The sequence below is a fragment of the Tripterygium wilfordii genome, chromosome 21 (assembly GCF_013401445.1).
Source record: "Tripterygium wilfordii isolate XIE 37 chromosome 21, ASM1340144v1, whole genome shotgun sequence".
Taxonomy (NCBI): domain Eukaryota; kingdom Viridiplantae; phylum Streptophyta; class Magnoliopsida; order Celastrales; family Celastraceae; genus Tripterygium; species Tripterygium wilfordii.
The window spans coordinates 15,950,348-15,970,932 of NC_052252.1; the positions used below are offsets into that span (position 1 = coordinate 15,950,348).

General features: G+C 37.5%; 6 protein-coding genes across 6 annotated transcripts; 1 reads left to right on the plus strand and 5 right to left on the minus strand.

Annotated features, from left to right (window-relative positions):
- Positions 1-667: 667 nt before the first annotated feature.
- Positions 668-2,501, plus strand: LOC119989672. Its single transcript, XM_038835333.1, has one exon. The coding sequence runs from the start codon at positions 994-996 to the stop codon at positions 2,284-2,286; it is 1,293 nt and encodes a 430-aa protein (XP_038691261.1). The 5' UTR covers positions 668-993; the 3' UTR covers positions 2,287-2,501.
- A 1,038-nt stretch (positions 2,502-3,539) lies between these two features.
- Positions 3,540-4,805, minus strand: LOC119989674 (putative germin-like protein 2-3). The gene is made up of 2 exons (XM_038835334.1): positions 4,297-4,805; positions 3,540-4,213 (listed from the first exon to the last, which is right to left on the minus strand). Exons 1-2 carry the CDS (start codon positions 4,406-4,408, stop codon positions 3,678-3,680), a joined length of 648 nt encoding a protein of 215 aa, XP_038691262.1. The 5' UTR covers positions 4,409-4,805; the 3' UTR covers positions 3,540-3,677.
- A 1,061-nt stretch (positions 4,806-5,866) lies between these two features.
- On the minus strand, positions 5,867-6,616 carry LOC119988564 (putative germin-like protein 2-2). The gene is made up of 2 exons (XM_038833646.1): positions 6,502-6,616; positions 5,867-6,402 (listed from the first exon to the last, which is right to left on the minus strand). Exons 1-2 carry the CDS (start codon positions 6,608-6,610, stop codon positions 5,867-5,869), a joined length of 645 nt encoding a protein of 214 aa, XP_038689574.1. The 5' UTR covers positions 6,611-6,616.
- A 508-nt stretch (positions 6,617-7,124) lies between these two features.
- LOC119988562 (serine hydroxymethyltransferase 3, chloroplastic-like) lies at positions 7,125-11,105 on the minus strand. Its single transcript, XM_038833644.1, has 12 exons — positions 10,964-11,105; positions 10,494-10,742; positions 10,147-10,342; positions 9,894-10,068; positions 9,692-9,809; positions 9,488-9,600; positions 9,172-9,294; positions 8,764-8,868; positions 8,574-8,660; positions 8,384-8,491; positions 7,882-7,954; positions 7,125-7,779 (listed from the first exon to the last, which is right to left on the minus strand). The coding sequence occupies exons 2-12, from the start codon at positions 10,708-10,710 to the stop codon at positions 7,505-7,507; spliced, it is 1,590 nt and encodes a 529-aa protein (XP_038689572.1). The 5' UTR covers positions 10,711-10,742; positions 10,964-11,105; the 3' UTR covers positions 7,125-7,504.
- Positions 11,106-11,832: 727 nt separating this feature from the next.
- Positions 11,833-15,167, minus strand: LOC119988563 (berberine bridge enzyme-like 22). The gene has a single exon (XM_038833645.1). It carries the CDS (start codon positions 14,774-14,776, stop codon positions 13,199-13,201), a length of 1,578 nt encoding a protein of 525 aa, XP_038689573.1. The 5' UTR covers positions 14,777-15,167; the 3' UTR covers positions 11,833-13,198.
- Positions 15,168-15,274: 107 nt separating this feature from the next.
- On the minus strand, positions 15,275-17,166 carry LOC119988561 (berberine bridge enzyme-like 15). Its single transcript, XM_038833643.1, has one exon. The coding sequence runs from the start codon at positions 17,125-17,127 to the stop codon at positions 15,478-15,480; it is 1,650 nt and encodes a 549-aa protein (XP_038689571.1). The 5' UTR covers positions 17,128-17,166; the 3' UTR covers positions 15,275-15,477.
- Positions 17,167-20,585: the final 3,419 nt, after the last annotated feature.

Below are 20,585 nucleotides of genomic sequence, written 5' to 3' on the forward strand. Positions count from 1 at the left end.
AGGAAGAAGAGATGAAGAGGTTAGTTACAAAAGGTCTGAAGAGGAGGAGGAGGAGCAAGGATTGGAGCAAGAAGAGAGGAACCCAAAAAGAACAAGAAGAGAGGAGGTAGAGTTGTAGATTTAGGGTTTGCAATTAGGGGTACACATTGTGCTATTAGGAAAAACATAAAAAAGGGGTATACTCAATAATTTTATATTTTTAGTTGGGGTGTATTAAAATTGGGGTGCACTTAGTTAAAGTTGGGGTTCAAATGACGCTCATCTTTATAAAATCCTTTTGGTTTGGCTAATAAAATGTATAATGGATTTTTGATCTTTGTAAGTAAAGGATAAATTACAATTTTGCACATTAAAAGATGACGTTTGTTTTAATTTGCACATCGAATGTCAAATTGTTTCAATCTTCTAACCGAAAAATAAAATTGTGTCAAATAGATTACCCGGTCAGGTTTTACAGCGTCATTTTCAATTTCAGATCATCTTTCAGTGTACAAAATTGTAATTTATCCTTTGTTATGATGGTATTGGTTCAGAAAATAATATTTTTAGTAAAAATATAAACGCGTAAGGAAAAAAATATAGGTTAAAACCGCTGTAAACCAAAATATAATACAATTCAAATTCCCTGTTGTTTTGTTTTTCCATAATTGGACAAAAATAGGGAACAAATGATTGTCTTTACTGACAAAATAACAATTACAGAAGAAGAAAAAAATACAATAACAGAAAAAAACAGCAGAGACAGCCAATAGCGTATGATGTGAATTTCCGCCCATTCACAGTTCAACATTGAAAGGACTCCCCCGCGCCTCTCCGTTGTTTCTTCACAGCTTCCACTCTCTCTCTCTATATCGGATTTCCCCTTTTCAACCAAACATAGAAAAACGTTTGACAAGGGGGGACCAAATCCAAAACCAGTTCGTAGATGATCTACCAATTTTCTTGCAATTTGAGATTGCAATTCTTCGGTCTTACCGTCGAATTTTTGTCGGTATGCCTCTTCCGTGGAAGAAGACCAGGGTTGCCCGAATCTCGCGACTCGTGGCCGATCTTCAGTCCCCAAAACACGGCAACTCTCTTGTCGTTGAGACCGGCTTCCCTACTTCCCTAGTCGATCTCTTTGTCAAGAACCGTGATCGTCTCAAGAAGAAAAAGAAGCGTGCGCCGGCATCCGATGTCTCCGCCGTTGATACCGTGATTGTCCCTCCATCGCCGCCGCCGCCACCACAGCCGGCTGTCTTTGAGAGTCATAGTGTGATCGAGGGCGAGAGTTTGAGAGGGGAACAGAAGGAAAATCTAGAGGAATCGCTGCTTGAACGTGAAGATAAGATTCAGATTGAGGATCGCGCAAGCGGTTGTGATCGTAGATGGCTGTTCGCGACGGGATTGAAGATGTTTGTGGTAATGGTTCTTGCTTTGAGCACCAAAAAGCTCACAGTTGGAATCACAGCATCGGCGTTTCTGCTCCTGTTTCTTGAGTATTTTGGGAAGCATATTGTATGGTTTCTGAAACCTTGTCTTCGATCCAATCGAATTGACCAATGCAAAGACTTCAAAACCCCAATTGCAAATGATTTCAAAGCCCCAATTGTAAAGGAAGATAGGATTGCGGTGCTGACCATAGGAGGACTCGAGTCTTCTGAAGAAATTCAAGTTGTGGAACCTAATTTTGGAGTGGCTACACAAGTTGAGGAGATTAGGATAAAGGAACCAGATTTGAAACTCATGGATTATTTGGAGAGTGAGAGGGACGTGGAGGGAGATCAGGATAGATGTGTTTTAGTGTTGAACAAAGAGGGTAGCCGAAGAGCAAAACTCAAGGCAAAGATCAAGAAAATTGTGCCTAAGAAGTTACGACATGGAAAGAGAGAGAAAAAGAGAGATGAGAGGGAGCCAGAATCGAGCTGCAGCGAAGTTTGTAGTTCCTTTGATGGAGAGGTTGAAGAACCAGAAATTGGTGACAAACAAGTTTCAAGGGTTCAAGGTGAATCAAAGTTATCACCATTAGAAGAAAAGGAAGAAGAAAAGTGTACAAGGAAACTTGATGATAGATTCCATAGTTTAAATATACAATTGCAGACAATTGGAGAGAAGGGTGTAGTTGAGGAAAAGTTGGGGATTGAAAAGAAAGGGAATTCAGGGTATCTTTTAATCTTTCTAATTGTTCTTTCAGGACTCATAGGAGGTCGGGTTGTAGCTGTGTTGCTTACTGTTTCAGGGTGTGTGATGACAAAATTGGTCAGGTCCTCTGTTTCTAGCTCAAGCTGGAATCTTGGATGGTGGTAGATTAAAAGACTCTTTTCCTTTTAGTGTGATGTTGTATAATTCTTGGATGAAGTGATCTTCAAGCCTCGAATTGTGTTCGAAAGGCTCGCGAATGATAGGCAAGTCCAACTTTTTTTGTTGGTGGCATCACAACTAGAGGTATCTGTGTTCAGAACCTGTAAATTTACAGATAAATATCACACTTTATAAAGCTTCATTGTTTGACTTGGTAAGTTTATCTATGCATTGGAGTTTATAGAAAAGCTCATAGGCAAATTACTCATTATAATATCAACGACTAAAGAGAAATAGCATGATTGAATCAGCCACCATTTTCCTGCCTGCTAACATTATCAAAGAAATTGGAATCTGACATGACGAATGCTCTGTTTTGTTAGCAGGAAAATTCTGAACAACTCTACTTTTGTTTCCTCTTTATCTTCTAGGCAGAAGCGAAAACCCTTCTCATAGGAATGAGAATCTTGAAGAGAAGACCCTTTAGTAAAATTAACAATGCCAAATTGTGATAAATCATAATCTTTTAAGTTTGTAAATTCCCCTGTTTCCTCGTTGCAACTGCCAGTTACAAAAGGATTTACAAATTCCTTATCCATTTTCTCAGACAGGTCTAAAGCCTCCTTTGGATGCTTTATCTTGACATAGGCATGTATCGTGGAATTCCACATGGCATCTATTGTTCTCGCACACTCAACTCCTCCACTTATGCAGAAGTTGACGTTAAATCACCAAAGTGATCTTATCAGATCTAATTCCTCCGCAAATCAGTTCTTTGGACAAAAGCAGCACTTCCCATGAACCAGAATTGGCATTATAAGCACCCAGCAGCTAATTCCAACTCGCTACATCTTTGTCAGGCATTCCGTCAAACAAAGTGCATGCATCACATAATTCCTTCAATGTTCCATATAAATGAAGAAAAGCATTTCCCACAAAAATATCATTATCCAGGCCTACCTTAGTAACATGCCTAGAACAGAGCAGGGTAGGTGTAATTATCTGGATGAAGTAGTTGTCTATCAAGATGTATTTGACGGGTGTGGGGCTCTTGGAATAGGCCCTAACGATGCAGTTCCATGTGGGTGTTGCATAGATTAGACTAGTTGTGATGGCCTTGCTCAGGATTTGATCAATCGATATGGTACTGTTGGTTCCTTGATTGAGGGATAAGAGAAGTTTATGCAGTTGCTACAAGCACGTAACTAAACTGGGTTTAATAAAACTTCATAGATTAACAATTACTCACAATACAGTTGCATAATGCAAAACTTGAAAATTTCAATACAATGATTTTAATTGAAAGAACAGGAAAATGAAGTTTGGAGAAGGCGTAGACCACACAGTTTCACCCATGAATCTGACAAATGTAGAAAATTTTGTTCATGTGACATCTTCTAAAATTTGTCTTGAATTTGATTGACCACATCCTTGTTCACCTGGAAAGTCTTGGCAAGAATGTCAACAGCAATTGACGGGTTTGATCCAAAAACAGAAGGAGGAACGGCGATTATACCCGGGTTTTGGCTGCTGAAGAAAACAAGTGTAACAGCATTAGAATTGCCCACATTTTGCTGGAAGTGAACAAGTCCAATTGGGAAGGCGAACACATCACCCTTCTTGAGGGTCTTAGTGATGAGCCGGTTTTCAGGATTGGATGTTACGAAGCCAACGAAGACATTGCCTTCAAGAACTGTTACAATCTCTGAGGCGCGAGGGTGCATGTGAGGAGCAACTAAACCCCATGGTTCCATGTCAATCCGAACCACTGAGATGCCAAGAGTGTTGAGTCCAGGTAATACGTCAACAAATACTCGGGTAAATGCAGAACCTAAGGGATTTGATGTGTCGCCGGCAATGTGAAGACCACTGAAGGAGAAATGCTTGGCCTCAACCTTCTTGGAGTCCAAACAAGCATGACCATTCACCGTTACTACAATGTTATAAGCAAAAGAAGAAGAAAAAAAATAGAACAGATAAACATTTTACATATACCGAGGGAAATAAGGTACTTACTTGAGCTAGAAGTATCAGCGACGCAAAAATCTTGCAGAGGGCTTGGCTCAAAGGCCATGACTTGGGTGCAAGCCATGGCCATTACACTGATTAGTACCAAGTAGTTCGCCATTGCTACGTACTACTCTGCTAGCTAGCCCTGGAAATACAAAGATCTTGAAATGCAAATTAAGACTGCTGAAGGTATTGGAGATGGCTGTGAAGTGAACGTTGCATGGAGTCTCTATATATAGAGCAGATATATACGTAGGTACTATTGCACATGGAGAGACAAGATTGAAGAAGTTGCCGTCCAGAATGAAATGGTCTTTGCATCTTTAATTAATCTAAAGGGACATTGATAATGTCTTTGTAATGTCGCTTTGTGCTCAACCAATTTCAGTAGCTCTGTTTGTAAATATACATGTGTAAACTATGAGCACATATGGAACACATCCTAACTCTCCATGAAGATGCTATGTATAAGTCCCCTATGTATCTTTATGGACAACATATCATGACAAAATACACTTTCCTCCAACAAACACAATTTAACTGGAGAGACTTAGTCAATTTTGAGGTGTGAAAGACAGTGCTGCAAGTCGCTCAGATGTTACTGAGCAAGTTGATTTTGTACATTGGCTTTTGTCTACTGTGATAAATTTAGTGGATGATGTAGGACTAGTCAAGTTAATTATGGCAATACCGTTGTGTTGGATCAAAAAGTCACGAGCTTGGAGTAGTGTGAAATTTGGCAGCATGACTCGATTCGGCGTGATCGTCAAGACTAGTTGCTTTTAATTTTTATCCAAATTCCGTTGTTTAGGCCTTCGGATTAGATTTTTATTATTTTTTGGACACTTTCCTAATTTTTGCGATTGCTTCCTTATTATGAACCCTATTTCATATTTATTTAGGGTTATGGTCTCCTATGGAAGCATCTATTGTTTAAAATACTTTGACATTGATTTTCTTTCTGTTGCATTCTAGTGGCTTGTGTTCTTGGCTTAAACGTTGGTTTAGTCTGAATTATGCGTTTTCGATTGCGTCAGTGGAATACACCTCTTTGCCATCTGATCTTGTGGAGAACTGTTCTAAATGATATATATAGGAAACCCAAGTGATCAGATATCATTAGTAAAATAGTAACTACATTCATTCTAATGCTGGTAAATAACCATTCAACCTTCAAGAACTACAGCATTCTATTCATCTTCATGAAAAAGATTTTCCTTCCAAAATGTAGGAGTTGGAGATATCCAGGCAATAGAGTACCATTCAGAAAAGAGCTGGTAAATAAGGAATGTCCCAAGTGTAATTCTCCCAAGATCTTCTTTGTGATTTCATATATTTTTGCTATATTGTTGCACTGTCTGTTTCTTACATTGCCACTGAATAAAAACCAAATTTAATCAAACTTATATAGATTAACCATAGAAACTCACTTACAATACAGTTGCTGCTGCATAATGCAGCAGCATTTGAAGAGTAGTAACTTCAATACAAGGCTTTTCAATAAAGGAAAATGACAAATTACACAGTTTCACTCAATAAGATTCTCAATGTGGAAATTGTTTTCTCATCACATCTTCTAAAATTTTTCTTGAAGATTACTGATCACATTCTTGTCAACCTGGAAAGCCTTGGCCAGGACATCACCATCTATTGATGGTTCTGATCCGAAAAGAGCATTAGCAACCATGACTACACCTGGGTTTTGGCTGCTCAAGGAAGAGAGTGAAACAGCATTATAATTTCCTACGCTTTGCTGGAAGTGAACAAGTCCTATGGGGAAGACGAACACATCACCCTTCTCGAGGGTCTTTGTGATGAGCCTGTTGTCGGGATTTGAAGTTACAAAGCCAACCAAGACACTTCCTTCAAGGACTGTTATGATCTCGGTGGCACGAGGGTGCGTGTGAGGAGGGACTAAACCCCATGGTGCGTAGTCAAATCGAACTATTGAGATGCCAAGAGTGTTGAGTCCAGGAATTTGTGCCACAGTTGCTGGAGTAATCGTGGAGCCGAGGGGATTTGATGTATTACCAGCAATGTGAAATCCACTAAGGGAGAAATGCTTGGCCTCAACCATCTTGGAGTCCAAGCATACATGACCATTCACTCTTGCTAACAAAAGAAGGGAAAAAAAGAAAACCAATTAGAAGCACTGTCTTGATAACTAAATGGTGTAGAACATAGATAAACACATAGTGCTAAGGTACTTACTTGAGCTAGAAGCATCAGCGACGCAGAAATCTTGCAGAGGACTTGGCTCAAAGGCCACAGCCAGCATGGTCATGGCCAGTAGACTCATTAGTACCAAGTACTTTGCCATTTCAATGTACTTAAAGATTTGTATTACTGCAGGAGTGAGAGTTGTTTGTGAAGTGAATGCTGCATGAGATCTCTATATATAGAGAAGAGAGAAGCAGCTAGAACTGAAGAAGCTGCCGTCCGTCCAGATTCTTCAAACATTGAAACGGTCATCTTTAAGAATTCAGATACCCTTATCTTGAAGGGGCAATGCCAAAACAAAGGTGGCTTGCCTGCAGTAGACGTAATTTAATTGGAGAGATATAGTCAAAATTAGTATACGTTCAAAAGATGATGCCAAATGTCTCCTTCCTAGATACGACTGATCCAGTTTGATTTTGGATGTTGGCTTTTGTCTAATGTGTTGATTTATTCAGGACTGATTATGGTTGTCTGGTTAGTATAATCCACTTCTTTTGGACTACGATTAGAACCTTAATCACTTACTCAGTATATTCATTGAGTGACAAATAAACGAAATCAATGGCATCTTATCTAAATGGAGATGGAGAATGAGTTATCAATCAACCTCTTTCTTTGCAGAAAAATAATGCATTAAAGCAAACTTCGTATTGGCACTAGCACCGTAAGAGAATTACCCGAATAACTGAAACCAACAGTTAACTGACCGAATGATCGATCATTTGAAAGAAAAAAATTAATGAGAACCGACTGAATAACTGATCGGTTAAATTATTGTCGAAAAAACCAACCATAACCGATCGTTTACAATTTACATCCCTTCAACACACTGAGATTCTAAAACATGTGGTCATACTAGCATCACTTACGTAGATGACTGTCCCTAGATATGACGGGTTTATGCAACACAAAACTTCTCACTTCTGGTTTCTGCTGCCAATTTTGAGGCCTACTATAAAGCCCACTTTCAAAGACTGCATAACATAGCTGCAACTCAAACTCCTGGCATAGGAAACTGGGTTGTAAGGGCTTCAACCCTTTCGCGGAGATCCGAAACCTTATTCGTCAAAGGAAAATCAGGAGATGTGACAAACTTCATGAAATCTTGAAGCTTTGATCCTGAAACCAATTGTTTAGCTTCAATAGTGATTTGCACGCCCTCGTGAATTAGATCTGCAGTTGCTACAAATTCTTTTTCTGTAAATTCTCTGGTAGTCATAGCAGGCGATCCAATTCGAATACCCCCAGGCACTAGGGCACTCTTATCACCTATATATTTCAAGACCAGCAGGTTTGAGCACCATGTCACATCTGAAACAAAACTATAAAATTTCACGCAATTGAAAACTGATTTATAGAGCAAGACCATACCAGGCACAGAGTTCTTGTTGAGGGTTATAGAGGCCATATCAAGAATTTTCTCCACTCGTGCGCCATCAACACCCTGTGCATAGAATGTCTAGGGTCAAAAGATAGTAGCAATAGGCAACAAAAACACTGAGAAGTAAAATATGTTTCCTTTTGTGAATACAGCATCCTTTGCTGTGAAGGTATTGCTAGAAGAATAAAAACTGAGAATGATTTAGTTAACCGTCTGTTATGATGTCATCATATTACCCTAATAACATACAATACAAGTTGCTGAGAGGGTGAGCTAATGTCATTGAGAAGCAGTTTCCCTTCTATATTTCACTCGATTCCTTATATTCATTTACTTTTAAAATTTAAATGCATTGAAAGGTCTAAATAACATTGCCACGGTATAACAGAGTTTAATAGTTCACCATAAGCCCTGCAGACAGATACGCTTAAGCAGAGCAAGAAATATGCACAGGAGCCTGAAATCTTAACAAGAAAGGAAATAGATACTCACTAATGGCCTAAGATCTACAAGTATGAGATGATTGTCCGTCCCACCAGATACCAGTTTGTAACCCAATTCAGTTAACCGGTTTGCAAGAGCCCTACAATTTGAGACAACCTGCAGGAAAGAGTAACTGAATTAAGTAACATAGTCTATGGATGCACCTCAAACAAATCTATGATGATGACAGATATAATACCTTGTTCTGGTAAGATTTAAATTCTGGGGATTGTGCATGCTTCAAGCAGACTGCAAGGGCCCCAATGGTGTTATTATGAGGACCACCCTGCATAGATATTTCTGTCCCGCTTTATAATGATTTAAGAAAAGCCTACACATAGAACTTTTGGAACACTATGAAAAATGGTAAAGAAAAAAGCCCAACTAACCTGTAAACCTGGGAAAACAGCATTGTTAATGGCAGATTCTAAATCAACTCCAAGGACAGGGTCCTTCCTAAAGAAGATCATGCCACCTCTTGGACCTCTTAAAGACTACAGGAAAATGCGAACATGTAGAGCATTGAGCACGCAAAGATTATACCAGGGAAACAAAAACTCGATGCAACACTCAGTAAGAAATTACCGACAAAGTATAATCTAAAAATAACAGACACAAAATCAGGAGCAGGAGACGGCCATAAATTTAATGTCATGCCAAACTAAAAAAAATGGTATAGCTCACATTACAAGGTAAATTTAGTACGACGAGATAAATGAGAGCATGATTGATAAAACACAAATAAGATAACAGCAGGGCATTAGTTTACATTAAAAAAATTGCAGAACGACACATACCTTGTGAGTAGTTGTGGTTACAATATCACAATATTCAAAGGGGTCAGCAACCACAGAAGCGGCAACAAGTCCACTTATGTGTGCCATATCCATCATGAGAAAAGCACCAACAGCATCTGCAATCTTTTCAAGCATAGTAATTTCAAATAGTTAGCCTCTAAAGTAAGGGAATATTATAAAGAAGCCAAATTTTTTATCTGGACAACAAATGTTATAGGAGAGCAAGGAAAAAAATAATTTGTAGCGGTGAATCCCAAACATACAGTTGGGATTTGGATGTTATGGCGGAACAAGAACCAAAGCACATCATTATTACCTTCCTTAAGCGAGGATAATCAAAATCTCGAGGATAAGCACTAGCACCAGCAATAATGAGTTTCGGCCGAAAGAGATTAGCAGTTTTCTCCAGCATATCATAATCAATAATGCCTGTCACATAATATTTAGAAGTTTGTCAACAAAAAGATAAATCTAATAAATAAGTGGGTTTACAGTGACTTTGTCAACCCCAATGCATCACCTGTAGATTCATCAAGTCGGTAAGGCATAGACTCAAAGTATATTGATGTGGCAGATACCCTTCTTTTAGGAGTCATAAAGCCATGTGACAGATGTCCGCCATGAGGCAAGTCCAAACCCTAAATCAATAAGCAACTCCAACATATATTATTTACATCCCCAAATTCTAAATAATAGACATCGGAGAATGCAGAAGTATTTACCATAATGCGATCATGTGGTTTAAGAACGGCAGTGTAAACTGCAAAATTAGCAGGAGAACCAGACAGTGGTTGAACATTGACACCCCATTCCTTTCCATCTAGGCGATATGATTCCAAAGCCCTCTCTTGACATAGTGTTTCAAGCTCATCAATGTACTCATTTCCACCATAGTACCTGATATGAACATGTAAAATCATGAGAAAGAAACAAAACAATTATACTTTGTACTTTACTTCGGCATTTAAAGTTTACCTTTTACCAGGTAGACCTTCAGAATATTTGTTTGTCAGACAAGAACCAAGTGCCTCCATCACTGCTCTAGAGGTAAAATTTTCTGAGGCAATAAGCTCAAGGCTTTTCAATTGTCTCTTTTTTTCCTTATCAATTATTTCATGTACATCAGGATCAGCCTCACCAAGGCTATAATCTATGAATTTGCGCCCATTATCTACTCCAAGAGAAAAGTGACATAGCATTCAGCAATAACAAAGATTTTGTTCGTACACGCTCAACGAAAGCAAGAAAAGACCTTGAAAGTACAGCCTAACATCAATTTGCGAAGAAAGATAATCCAGCATCAAGAACTTAAATAACCATACCTCCCAGTCCAGAGACAGGGACAGAAGCAGAAGAAGGTGGCCTTCCAGTAGTCAAGCTCCCTTCAACGACAGAGCAGCTACAAGGCTTCAATGAATTCAGTTTAATCTTATTCAAAAACCCACTCAAACCGCACTCTTTCACAGGAAACAGCGAATTCTTGGGCCGAAAGGGCTGTTGCAGAGAACCCATCATAGCCGCTCCTGTACAAGCCTGCATTTGCACTTCCAACACCGCACTTAACAATCTTCCTGCGCATATGTTAAAATCAGATAAGAAATTACATATCATATCAATAATATGTACCCAAAGTTCCAAACAGAATCCCAGGGAAAAAAATTCATCCTCACTATGTACTCAATTTTATACTTGCACTATAAAAACACTCATTCTCAGATCGTTCCAACTAGATTTTTTTGGTTACCAGACGAAACACGAAGAAAATCAGCTAACAGAGAGTGAAAGTCCGAACCTTTGATGTCCGTAGTTCGCTTAAACCCTAGAACAAGCACTAGTGACGGTGCTCAACGTAGAAGAAGGAACGAATCGCTGTACTATTGCGCATTTGAGCAGAAAAGGGGTGCATCCATATTGCACCACGTGTACGGCAGGATTTTCATTTAATTTAGATTGGGCCACGGCCCACGGTGTCTGATGATAAAGGCTTAAAGCCTGATCCAAACAATTGTTCGACCTGCAACTAAGTCGGGTTGACCCGATTTTAACAGTTCTATTAGGGTTTATCTCTATGATTTGGTTCCACGTTCAAAAAACAGGGCTTTTGATGGGATTATAGGGTTTGCTATTCGCTGTAATGGGCGACAGTGTGGTTCAACTACGAGTTGATTCAATTGCCTCTGAAAGAAGATTTAACTTAGTTTATGTAAGTCTCTCTTTGTAAGTATCCTGTTGTGATTTTCTTTGATTCTTGTCACTCTAATTTTGTCTGCCATCTTATATTTCTCTGTATACATTACATTTGGAACGTATTTTGGGGTGTTGTTTGTATGTAATTTTGGTATGTTTGGGCCTCTGAAGCCTAATAAGTTTGTTCAACTTGCATTGCTTGTAGCAATGATTTCTGAAGCTGCAGAAAACCTCGCGGCCAAGAGTCCCTGCTGTACAACGGTGAGTGTTTCTTTTTCTTAATAGTTAATACTAATGAATACTTCTTTCCTATCTAAAGAAGAACTTCAAATAGGCTAAAATTTGGCCTCTAAAAATTTGTTACAAAGAGAAGTGCAAATTTTGATATACTTGAACCCATTTTGATACCATGTTGGAGTCTTGATATAAACTGTCTTAACATGTTTCTGATTATTTTTGTTCTGTTTGTTAGGCTTGGAGTTGATGCTGGTGGATTTGAAGATAAAGGAGTTGAACACTTGAGATGTAAGTTGTGTGCTTTCCTGTGGCGGGATTCTACTATAGTAGGTCTTCCCATACAAATTGCCACTGTGAATGCTTTGCTTGGGCTTCTCTCTCGAGTTTGAGAAAGTTGTTCAGGATGATCTGATGCGTACACCCATTCCATATCAGTCAGCTACAGCTGATCATATACGAAACTGGTTTTGTCGGCTTAGCAAGGAGCAACAGGCCTTGTCATTTAGCCTCCTACGACCTGCTGGTGCGCGTCCGAAATGAGATGGATACTATGAGGCTAGTTATTGATAGTTTGAACTTGTTAATGCAAATTGTTTGTATGCCATTAAGTTAGAATGGTTGGAAATTCCTGAGGTATGGGTGGCTGGGCGCATTTTTGAGACAGCTTATGGCAGTGCTTTCTGTTGGCCATTTTTGCTAGAGTAAATATGTAAATGAAGTCGCATCTATTTTCATTTCCATCCATGTTGCCTATACAAATGTAGCCTTAACTGATGTTGAATTTTTTGAGAAAAACAATACAAGAAATGAAATTTGCTTATTGTGAATCCTATTTGGTTTTGGAATAATAGAGATTGCAAGGAATCACTTGTTTATGTGTAAATCTTATTAAGAAGTTCAAGTAAACTACTTATTAGGGGCGGTTAAGTTTTCTTGGGATGGATCCTTATGGTTTGGGGGACTCATATTTGATTTTTGACGTTTGTGCTCCTCGACATGCTGCTTGAGAAGAGATGCTCGATCCAAGTACCTGAAGATTTACAAAGAGCGTGCGTTCAGTTACATTATTATCTCTTATAGAAGAAAAGGTACACTTATTATGTGTACTATTTGGATACATACTAGTCGTGTTTTACATTGTCATCTTCTATTCTAATTTTGGGTGCCTTGTTGTTACCTTGCATTTGGTTGCGAGTCTGGGTTAGTTTATGGTACTGTCAAATGTGATTGTTGACTGTTTTAATTTCTTTTCAAAGAGTGAATTTCTAACTGTTAACTTTGACTGTGAGATGATTTTTTGATGTCCTGCGACTGTTTTTCATCGCTGTTGAGAGGTTGATAGTTAACATAAAATTTTAATGGCTAAGGAGTAAACTCAAATGAGATAATGTCAAAGAATATGTGTGGCGGATGCCCCAGATGTAAAGTTTTCTAATAGGCCGCTTGACCTACTCTGTGTCAAAGGGTAATGGATGTGCTCATCAAGACATTCAGTTGGGATGTCTGTCCTACAAGGCGAGAGATTTTTTTTTTCTTTCATCCAAAATTTGTAATAATATCATATCTTGACGAGTTTATTTTTATTTGCCAAACCCTTAAGAAGTTACACTGTTACAGGGATACTCTGCTCACTTCTGAAGAAATTGTCTGGATCAACTCTGCTCTTGACTTGTACCAATCTCTCCAGGTTGCCCTTGAAATACTTCATTCCCCAAGCAATTGTTGCCGAGTCACTTGTGTTGGCATGATTATTGGTCCCCAAATCAAGATCCCTGTAGTTGAGATATGCAGTCCTGGGAGACTTGGAAACATATGGCTCCATATACTGGTAAAGCATTCTAATCCACTTTACATGCCTTTTTGATTTTCTTTGCCCATCTATATTCCACTTGACTAGGTATTGTATATTGTACAAATTGCCTTTTCTGTGTGGAAACGGGCTTTCAGATTCTGAAATTTCGTTCATTCTTCCCCCAAAAGGATCCATTATCATGAAAGCCATTTCTTCTTTCAAAAATATCTCCCATATTCCTCCTAGCCCATCTTCAGGTATAGGTTGTGTCACAAAGTCTGATTTTGCCTTGAAATTGCTCTTGTATAATGGAGTTTTGCCTAGCAATACCTCAAGAGGCTGCCCCTTTTGAAAACCGGCAAAATATAGGGTTGATTCAATCCAACTCATTTCACTGCAGTCCTCAGCCTTCAATCCCAACTCCGGGAAGCTTTCATTCATCAATTGAATCAGCCTGTCAATTCGCCCAAGAAACAATGAATTGAAGGAAGCCTGGATGATTTTCTTATTCCCCTTGCTTTCTCCTGCTATATTTTGTACAAGTATTCTGATGAATAGATCCTCATGGTGTTTATCTGCAATGTATTGCCACCTATAGACAAGCTTAGAAGCGCCTTCCTCCATTGTTTTCGATATGGTGAAACATGTCACAATTGGTGGTACTCCAATCAGCTTGACTTTCCATGAGAGAATGATTCCAAAGCTTGCTCCTCCACCTCCTCTAATGGCCCAAAACAAATCCTCTCCCATGGCGTTTCTATCAAGAATTCTTCCATTGACATCAATCAAGTAAGCATCCACAATATTGTCTGCTGCAAGGCCATACTTCCTCACCAAGGTACCAAACCCACCTCCACTAAAGTGCCCACCAACCCCAACAGTAGGACATAATCCTGCTGGGAATCCATGTACATTACTCATCTTTGCAATGGCATAGTAAAGCTCACCAAGCGTTGCCCCAGATTGCACCCATGCTGTTTCATGTTGTAAATCGATCTCTATTGACCGGAAATTGATGAGATCGATAATGATGAACGGGGCTTTGCATCTGTAGGATAGGCCTTCATAGTCATGGCCACCACTTCTAACCCTGACTTGTAGTTCATGCACTTTACTACATGCAATAGCTGCTTGAATTTCAGACTCATGGAATGGTACTATGATCATAATAGGTTTTTGGGTTGTGGAATTCAACCATCTTGGATTTTGCTGAGAAGATTGCAGGAGAGATGAATACAAAGGAGAGTTACCAGTGAAGATGATTTCCAAAGATTTGGTATACGCACTGAATTGGGTTGCCATGCATTGCAGAAAATCTTCATGGATTAGATTAGAAGTTGCCAATGAAACAGAAAGTAAAAGCAGAACTCGAATTATAATGTGTTTCATTTCTCTCTTTTTGGAGTTGAACACTTGGGAGTCTTCCAAGTATAGGCATATATACTAGTGGTTTTGTTTTGATGAGATTTTGTACTGATAAATGGCGATGATTCCTATATAGAAATTGAAGATAATCAAATATAAGCCGGCTGTCAACTTCTGCTGCGGCTTTTCCTTCCTATTTTTTCCAATACAGCAATCGTTGCTTGGATTCATGTACACTGTGAATCTGAGCATTCTAGAGAGACAAAGATGACAGAGGAAGAGATAAAGATAGGTTGGCAGTGACAAGTGACTCCATTTCCTTTTCTGTCCTAAAGAAAACGATTTGCTTAGCAACAATGGCTGGCCTTTTTGTTTGATACAAGATTAAGTTAACCCAGAAGAAGGAAAGAAAATCTCTTTGAAGGCACTGTACGCCAACTTCAGATTCCTTGACAGAACAAAGAAAATCTGGTACGCATTTATTTTTCTGGCTTATAAAATCGGAATTCAATTTTGCTTTCATTGCTAAAATGGAAATATTTATTAGAAAACAGAGTCTTCAATCAGACTCCAGTGGAGAAAACATAATCACATTAATTAACTAATCTAAGACAAAGACCGTCGAATGTTCTTATTTTTGTTTACTTAGCTGTAAATCACAATCATAGAGAAACAAACAAAGGATGAATAATCCATCACTAACCCCTCTAAAACTTTGGTGGCATTCACCATTTATTTTTAGATTTCTTTCTGAGTGAAGCTGGAAGAGGTGGGATGCTCTGTTCATGCCTGTAGAAGTTATCTGGGTCAATCTTGGTCTTCACTTGTACCAATTTGTTGAAATTATCCTTGAAATACTTAGCACCCCAAACACTAGCGTGGATAAAGCTGATATTATCGTTCTTGTTGACACCCAAATCAAGATCCCTGTAATTCACATATGCCTGTCTAGGGAACATAGAAGCATAAGGTGTCATGTAATTGTAAAGCTTCCTGATCCAATCTATATGTTTTGATGCTTTCTTCTCATCCCCATCTTGCCAATTTGTTAGGTACTGGATCTTCATCAAGATTCCCTTTCTGTGAGGGAATGGAATTTCAGACTCTGAAATCTTGCTCATCATTCCACCATAAGGATTCCATATCATCAATGGTGATTCCTCTTCTAATAACCTCTTCCATAGCCCTTCAAGCCCTGTTTCTGGTATGGGTTCTTTCATATAGTCTGATTTGGCTTTGAAGTAGTTCTTGAACAAGGACTTCCCTTGAAGTAGAACTTCTGGTGGTGTGTTGTTTGGGTACCCAGCAATGTAAAGAACTGACTTAATCCAGCTTGTTTCAATACAATCGTTACGGGTTAACCCTAATTCAGGGAAGCTCTCTTGCATAATCTGGAGGAGTCTCTCTGCATCACCAAGAAATAGTGCATTATATGAAGTAGCAACAGTTCTTCCTCCACCACCACCAGCAGCAGCATTGGCAACACTGATGACGACTCTGATGAAGAGATCCTCATGAAGCTTATCTGCAACTTCTTGCCATTTATAGAGGATCTTTGTAGCACCTTGTTCTAACGTCTTTGTAACTGTAAAAACTGTCACAGTTGCAGGAACAGGAACCAACTTCAACTTCCAAGCTGTAATGATACCAAAGCTAGCTCCTCCTCCACCTCTGATTGCCCAAAACACATCTTCCCCCATCGACGCTCGATCAAGTACTCGTCCATTCGCGTCGATTAATCGAGCATCCATGACATTGTCAGCACCAAGACCATATTTTCTCATCATAGAACCATAAGCACCACCTGTAATGTGCCCTCCAATGCCCAGACTTGAACAAAGTCCACCAGGAAATCCATGAACTTTAGATTTCTCTGAAATCCTGTAATATGCTTCACCAATTGTAGCTCCAGCTTGAACCCAAGCACTGTTGTCTGCAATATCAACATTGACTGACCTTATTCTTGAAAGGTCTACAATAATAAAAGGAGTCTCAGTTTCTGATGCATAAGAGAGACCCTCATAGTCATGTCCTCCACTCCTCACCCTCAAGTGAATCCCAAGCTGCTTTGCACAAATCACAGCAGCCTGGATGTGGGATTCTTGCATCGGCTCGAAAATGAATTCGGGTTTCAACACTGATGGTGTCAAGTACCTCAGATTCTGAGCAGTGGATTGAAGAACACTTGTGAAGTTAAAAGTGTTTGGTGTGTAAAAACATGTAGAGAATGGGATTGAAATGTCAGAATTGACAGTAAGGCATTGCCTGAAACTGTCTTGAATTGAAACTTTAGAAGTTCCAAATGATGGTGAGGAAAGAAAGAGTAGACATAATAGAAGTGATGAGAGGAGAGAGACCTTTGAAGCCACAACCATGGTTTCTTTCTTGGTTTTGGTTCAAGAATATGGGCAGTGTGAGACTTGTCTTTATAGAGGCAGGCAGCCAACGTAGACTTGATCTAATCCTCACGTCACGTTAAAGGTGTTTGATTGTTTATGGGTAATGGATCTCCTTACTTGTAAGATTCCTGTAAAATTAGCTTTTAATATTGGCAAGATGTGTTGCATTGTCCAAAATCATTGCTCAATTGTGTGAATGGGATTCAAATGAAAATCAATTTTTAACCTTCAAATAAAGCAATATTGAAGCTAAATCAAATGGTTTTCACATGTGAAATGTTAATTTTCCTAGAAAGGGTGTTCAATGTTTTAATTCTTTCGACCAAAAATCCGAGTTTAGATTCATATCAAATTTTCATAGAGTAATTTGTACGGCAAAAAAAAGTAATGTTTATTCAATCAATCATGAAGACAAAGATAAAATTTTGATTTGGTCAGAATTTATTTCTCCTTTCTCTGCGTCTTCAACGAACATCAATAAATGTACTGATCAAACTTTGATCTAAAAAAGAAAACTTGAATTGAATAATGAAAAAAGTCATAAAGAAAGAGGACTTGAAATTAAATAATTGTCTCACAACTACTCCTGTCTCTATTCCAAAACAATAATGCAAAGGATCCTTCATTTATTTAATGCTTGTGTTTCTTAACAGCCAAACAAGAAAAGAAAAAAAATCCCAAGCTTTCTTTACCACTTCCAACACAAGTGGGAAAATTTGGCAGTCAAAACAAATGATCAATAAAGCAAAGAGACATCTTTTTATCAACTTTTTTTATAAACAAAAAAGGTTAAAGATCTCAATAATTGAGATCCTAGTTATCCTAATTGTTGAGGTGTATGCACAAGATTTAATGCGTATATTAAATTTTGTGCATACACCTTAGTGATTGAGATAACTGAGATTTATTTTTTGCTGGGATCCGTAGCACTGTTATTTGATAAAATAAAGTAAACCCATGAAAAAGAAAAAGAAAAAGAAAAATTGGGCAATTTAGCATCTTCAAAAAAAGGAGTAAAGTTGGATTTAGTAAGATAGTAAGGCTTTAATTAATTAGCTAATTAATCTGATAATGACGCCTGTCTTTAGAAAAAGCAGCAGCACAAATAAGAATTGACCCTTTTGAGTTAATTAATTGCTTGATAAATTAGAGACAAGTGTCTCGTATCGTATGCTTCCTTTGTTGACTGCCCAACAAAGGACGTTTGGAGATTTAAGAAAGTAAGATTTACAAGAGATTTTGTTATGATATATTTACATATAACCTACAATTGTACAGGGCTCTTTAGTGATTTACTACGTTTATGCATGGGCGACGTCAATCTTATGCAATAATTTATTTTTTTAAGGAACAAAAAAACTAAATTGCATCAACAAGCACAAGAAACAATACACAGATGTTTAAGGCTAGTCCTTATTTTTGGGGATTATGCTAGTCCTTATCCGATTAGCATAATCAAATCAACCGATGTATAAAAAAAAATTGTACAACTTCTCTCACACAAGTAATATATTTTCTGAGCCTAATTAAGTACTTCAAATGGTTCAAGGAGAACCAATTCATTTGAATCTTTAGCTTAGAACGGACAATATTACATTAGAAAGTGAATGTGTTAAATAGGGATGGTAAAAAAAACCGATCCGAGCATTATTTATAGGATACCCAATCCATTTAAAACCCGAAAATCGATCCTATAAGGTTTGGAAACGGTTTTGATTTTGATTTTCAAACCCGTTACGTTTTAGGATCGGACTTGGTTTTTGATGCCGGGTTTAGGGTACCCGAACCGTTTAATAAAAAAAGTGAATTATAGTAATAACATTATAAATCATATGTACAAAAGTATATTATTAGGATGCTAAATTTTAACATGAACAAGCATATTAAATAAAATACTATAATAGAGTTATAGATTATATATTCAAACTATAACAATATGATAAGTCATATTATTTTTTAAGAAATTGAATTATACATTTATAGAAAAAAAATTAAAAGTTCAATGGTAATTAGGTACCCAATAGTAAAAGGTTATGAAACGGTTCCGGTTTTGAAAATTTAAATGGTTTTTTAAAACGGTTTTGGTATTAGGTACGTTAAATGAAAACGGTTTTGATATTCACTAATTGGAAAGCTAGGTATCCGACCCTTTGCCATCCATAGTGTCAAATCCAGATAAGAATAATAATAAGAATCTTTAAAAAATATATATATGCTCCAAGATGAAGTTTGGTAGTTGTGGACATAGAAATTAATAATGCACACTTGATGCTTGATGTTTTGTATATTGTAATTAGGATGGGTGATGTCTTTTAATTAGTCAATTTTTGTATAAATCAAGTTTGACAGGAGAAGAAACTAGTAGTCTTTTTAATTGCATGCCATCTAGTTGAGAGCATATGGGGGTGATTTGGATGTTAGGAAGCTTCAAGACGTCTTCATAAATCATTATTGTATATAATACTGGATTAATTATGAATATCCTAATAATTAACTCACTATGCATGTCACACAAAGTGACAAACACATGAACAAATCAATTTATATATATATAATTGAGGATCACAATGCTTCTCCTTAATTCTTGGTGCCACGTGGACGCCTCTACAAAAAAGCTTACACGTTCTAATTAAACTTGATAAAAAGGAATGATTGACAACTTGAGTGATGAGAATTAATTTAAAAAAACAAAAATGTAAAGGACAAAAGAAAAAATTAAAATATATTGAAAAACTTTAAGACCCATAATGAGGATTTAATGTTTCATGGAAGTGGTTTGATGTTGTTTCAGCTTCACTAAGGTCATGTATTATTAATTATGAGAGGCTTTTGATATTACTCAATTAATGAAATTCCTTTGTAATATTTAGTTTGAAAACATTTTGTATGTTTTTGGCATTAATTATCATCATTTTGTGAGAATTTTTTTGTGTTTTTATCATTATTTTTGTGTGTTTTTATCATTTTATGTGTTTTTTTTATGTATTTTGTGTGTTTTTGTAGTATTTAATTGATGTATTGTGCATGTTTAGAGTTTGGTCAGGTTTAGTAGTCTGTTTGGATTGCAATATACACAACATGAGAGGTTTTTCTCACGCTATATTGTTCTAATGTGTAAGTAAATTCAGCCCATTTGGTATTGGAACATGTAGGTGGTGACAGGAAAGCATGATAGAATTCAGTGAGTTGTTGAAGGTCAATGTGATTATAGGCATAAATCTATCAGTCATACATAACATTTCAAAAATATAAATTCAAAAATCTTATTCTAAAAATATTAAGAATCTTATTCTAAAAATATAATTTCAAAAATATTACTTATGCTACATTGTATTTCTCGATATTGAATGTCACTTTATAGAGAATGTTGTACCAACCATACAATATTGTCTCATAAACATGCTTTGGTGACCTATAACACTTTGTAGATACTA

What these genes read in the sequence shown, in the direction of transcription:
- LOC119988561 (XM_038833643.1), bottom strand. Translation starts at nt 17,127, where the DNA reads ATGGTTGTGGCTTCAAAGGTCTCTCTCCTCTCATCACTTCTATTATGT.
- LOC119989674 (XM_038835334.1), bottom strand. Translation starts at nt 4,408, where the DNA reads ATGGCGAACTACTTGGTACTAATCAGTGTAATGGCCATGGCTTGCACC. An exon ending in CGCTGATACTTCTAGCTCAA is followed by an intron (nt 4,214 to 4,296) that starts GTAAGTACCTTA and finishes ATAACATTGTAG; the next exon opens with TAACGGTGAATGGTCATGCT.
- LOC119989672 (XM_038835333.1), top strand. Translation starts at nt 994, where the DNA reads ATGCCTCTTCCGTGGAAGAAGACCAGGGTTGCCCGAATCTCGCGACTC.
- LOC119988564 (XM_038833646.1), bottom strand. Translation starts at nt 6,610, where the DNA reads ATGGCAAAGTACTTGGTACTAATGAGTCTACTGGCCATGACCATGCTG. An exon ending in CGCTGATGCTTCTAGCTCAA is followed by an intron (nt 6,403 to 6,501) that starts GTAAGTACCTTA and finishes TTCTTTTGTTAG; the next exon opens with CAAGAGTGAATGGTCATGTA.
- LOC119988563 (XM_038833645.1), bottom strand. Translation starts at nt 14,776, where the DNA reads ATGAAACACATTATAATTCGAGTTCTGCTTTTACTTTCTGTTTCATTG.
- LOC119988562 (XM_038833644.1), bottom strand. Translation starts at nt 10,710, where the DNA reads ATGCAGGCTTGTACAGGAGCGGCTATGATGGGTTCTCTGCAACAGCCC. An exon ending in TTGTAGATCTTAGGCCATTA is followed by an intron (nt 7,955 to 8,383) that starts GTGAGTATCTAT and finishes TTCTATGCACAG; the next exon opens with GGTGTTGATGGCGCACGAGT. An exon ending in CAACAAGAACTCTGTGCCTG is followed by an intron (nt 7,780 to 7,881) that starts GTATGGTCTTGC and finishes TGAAATATATAG; the next exon opens with GTGATAAGAGTGCCCTAGTG.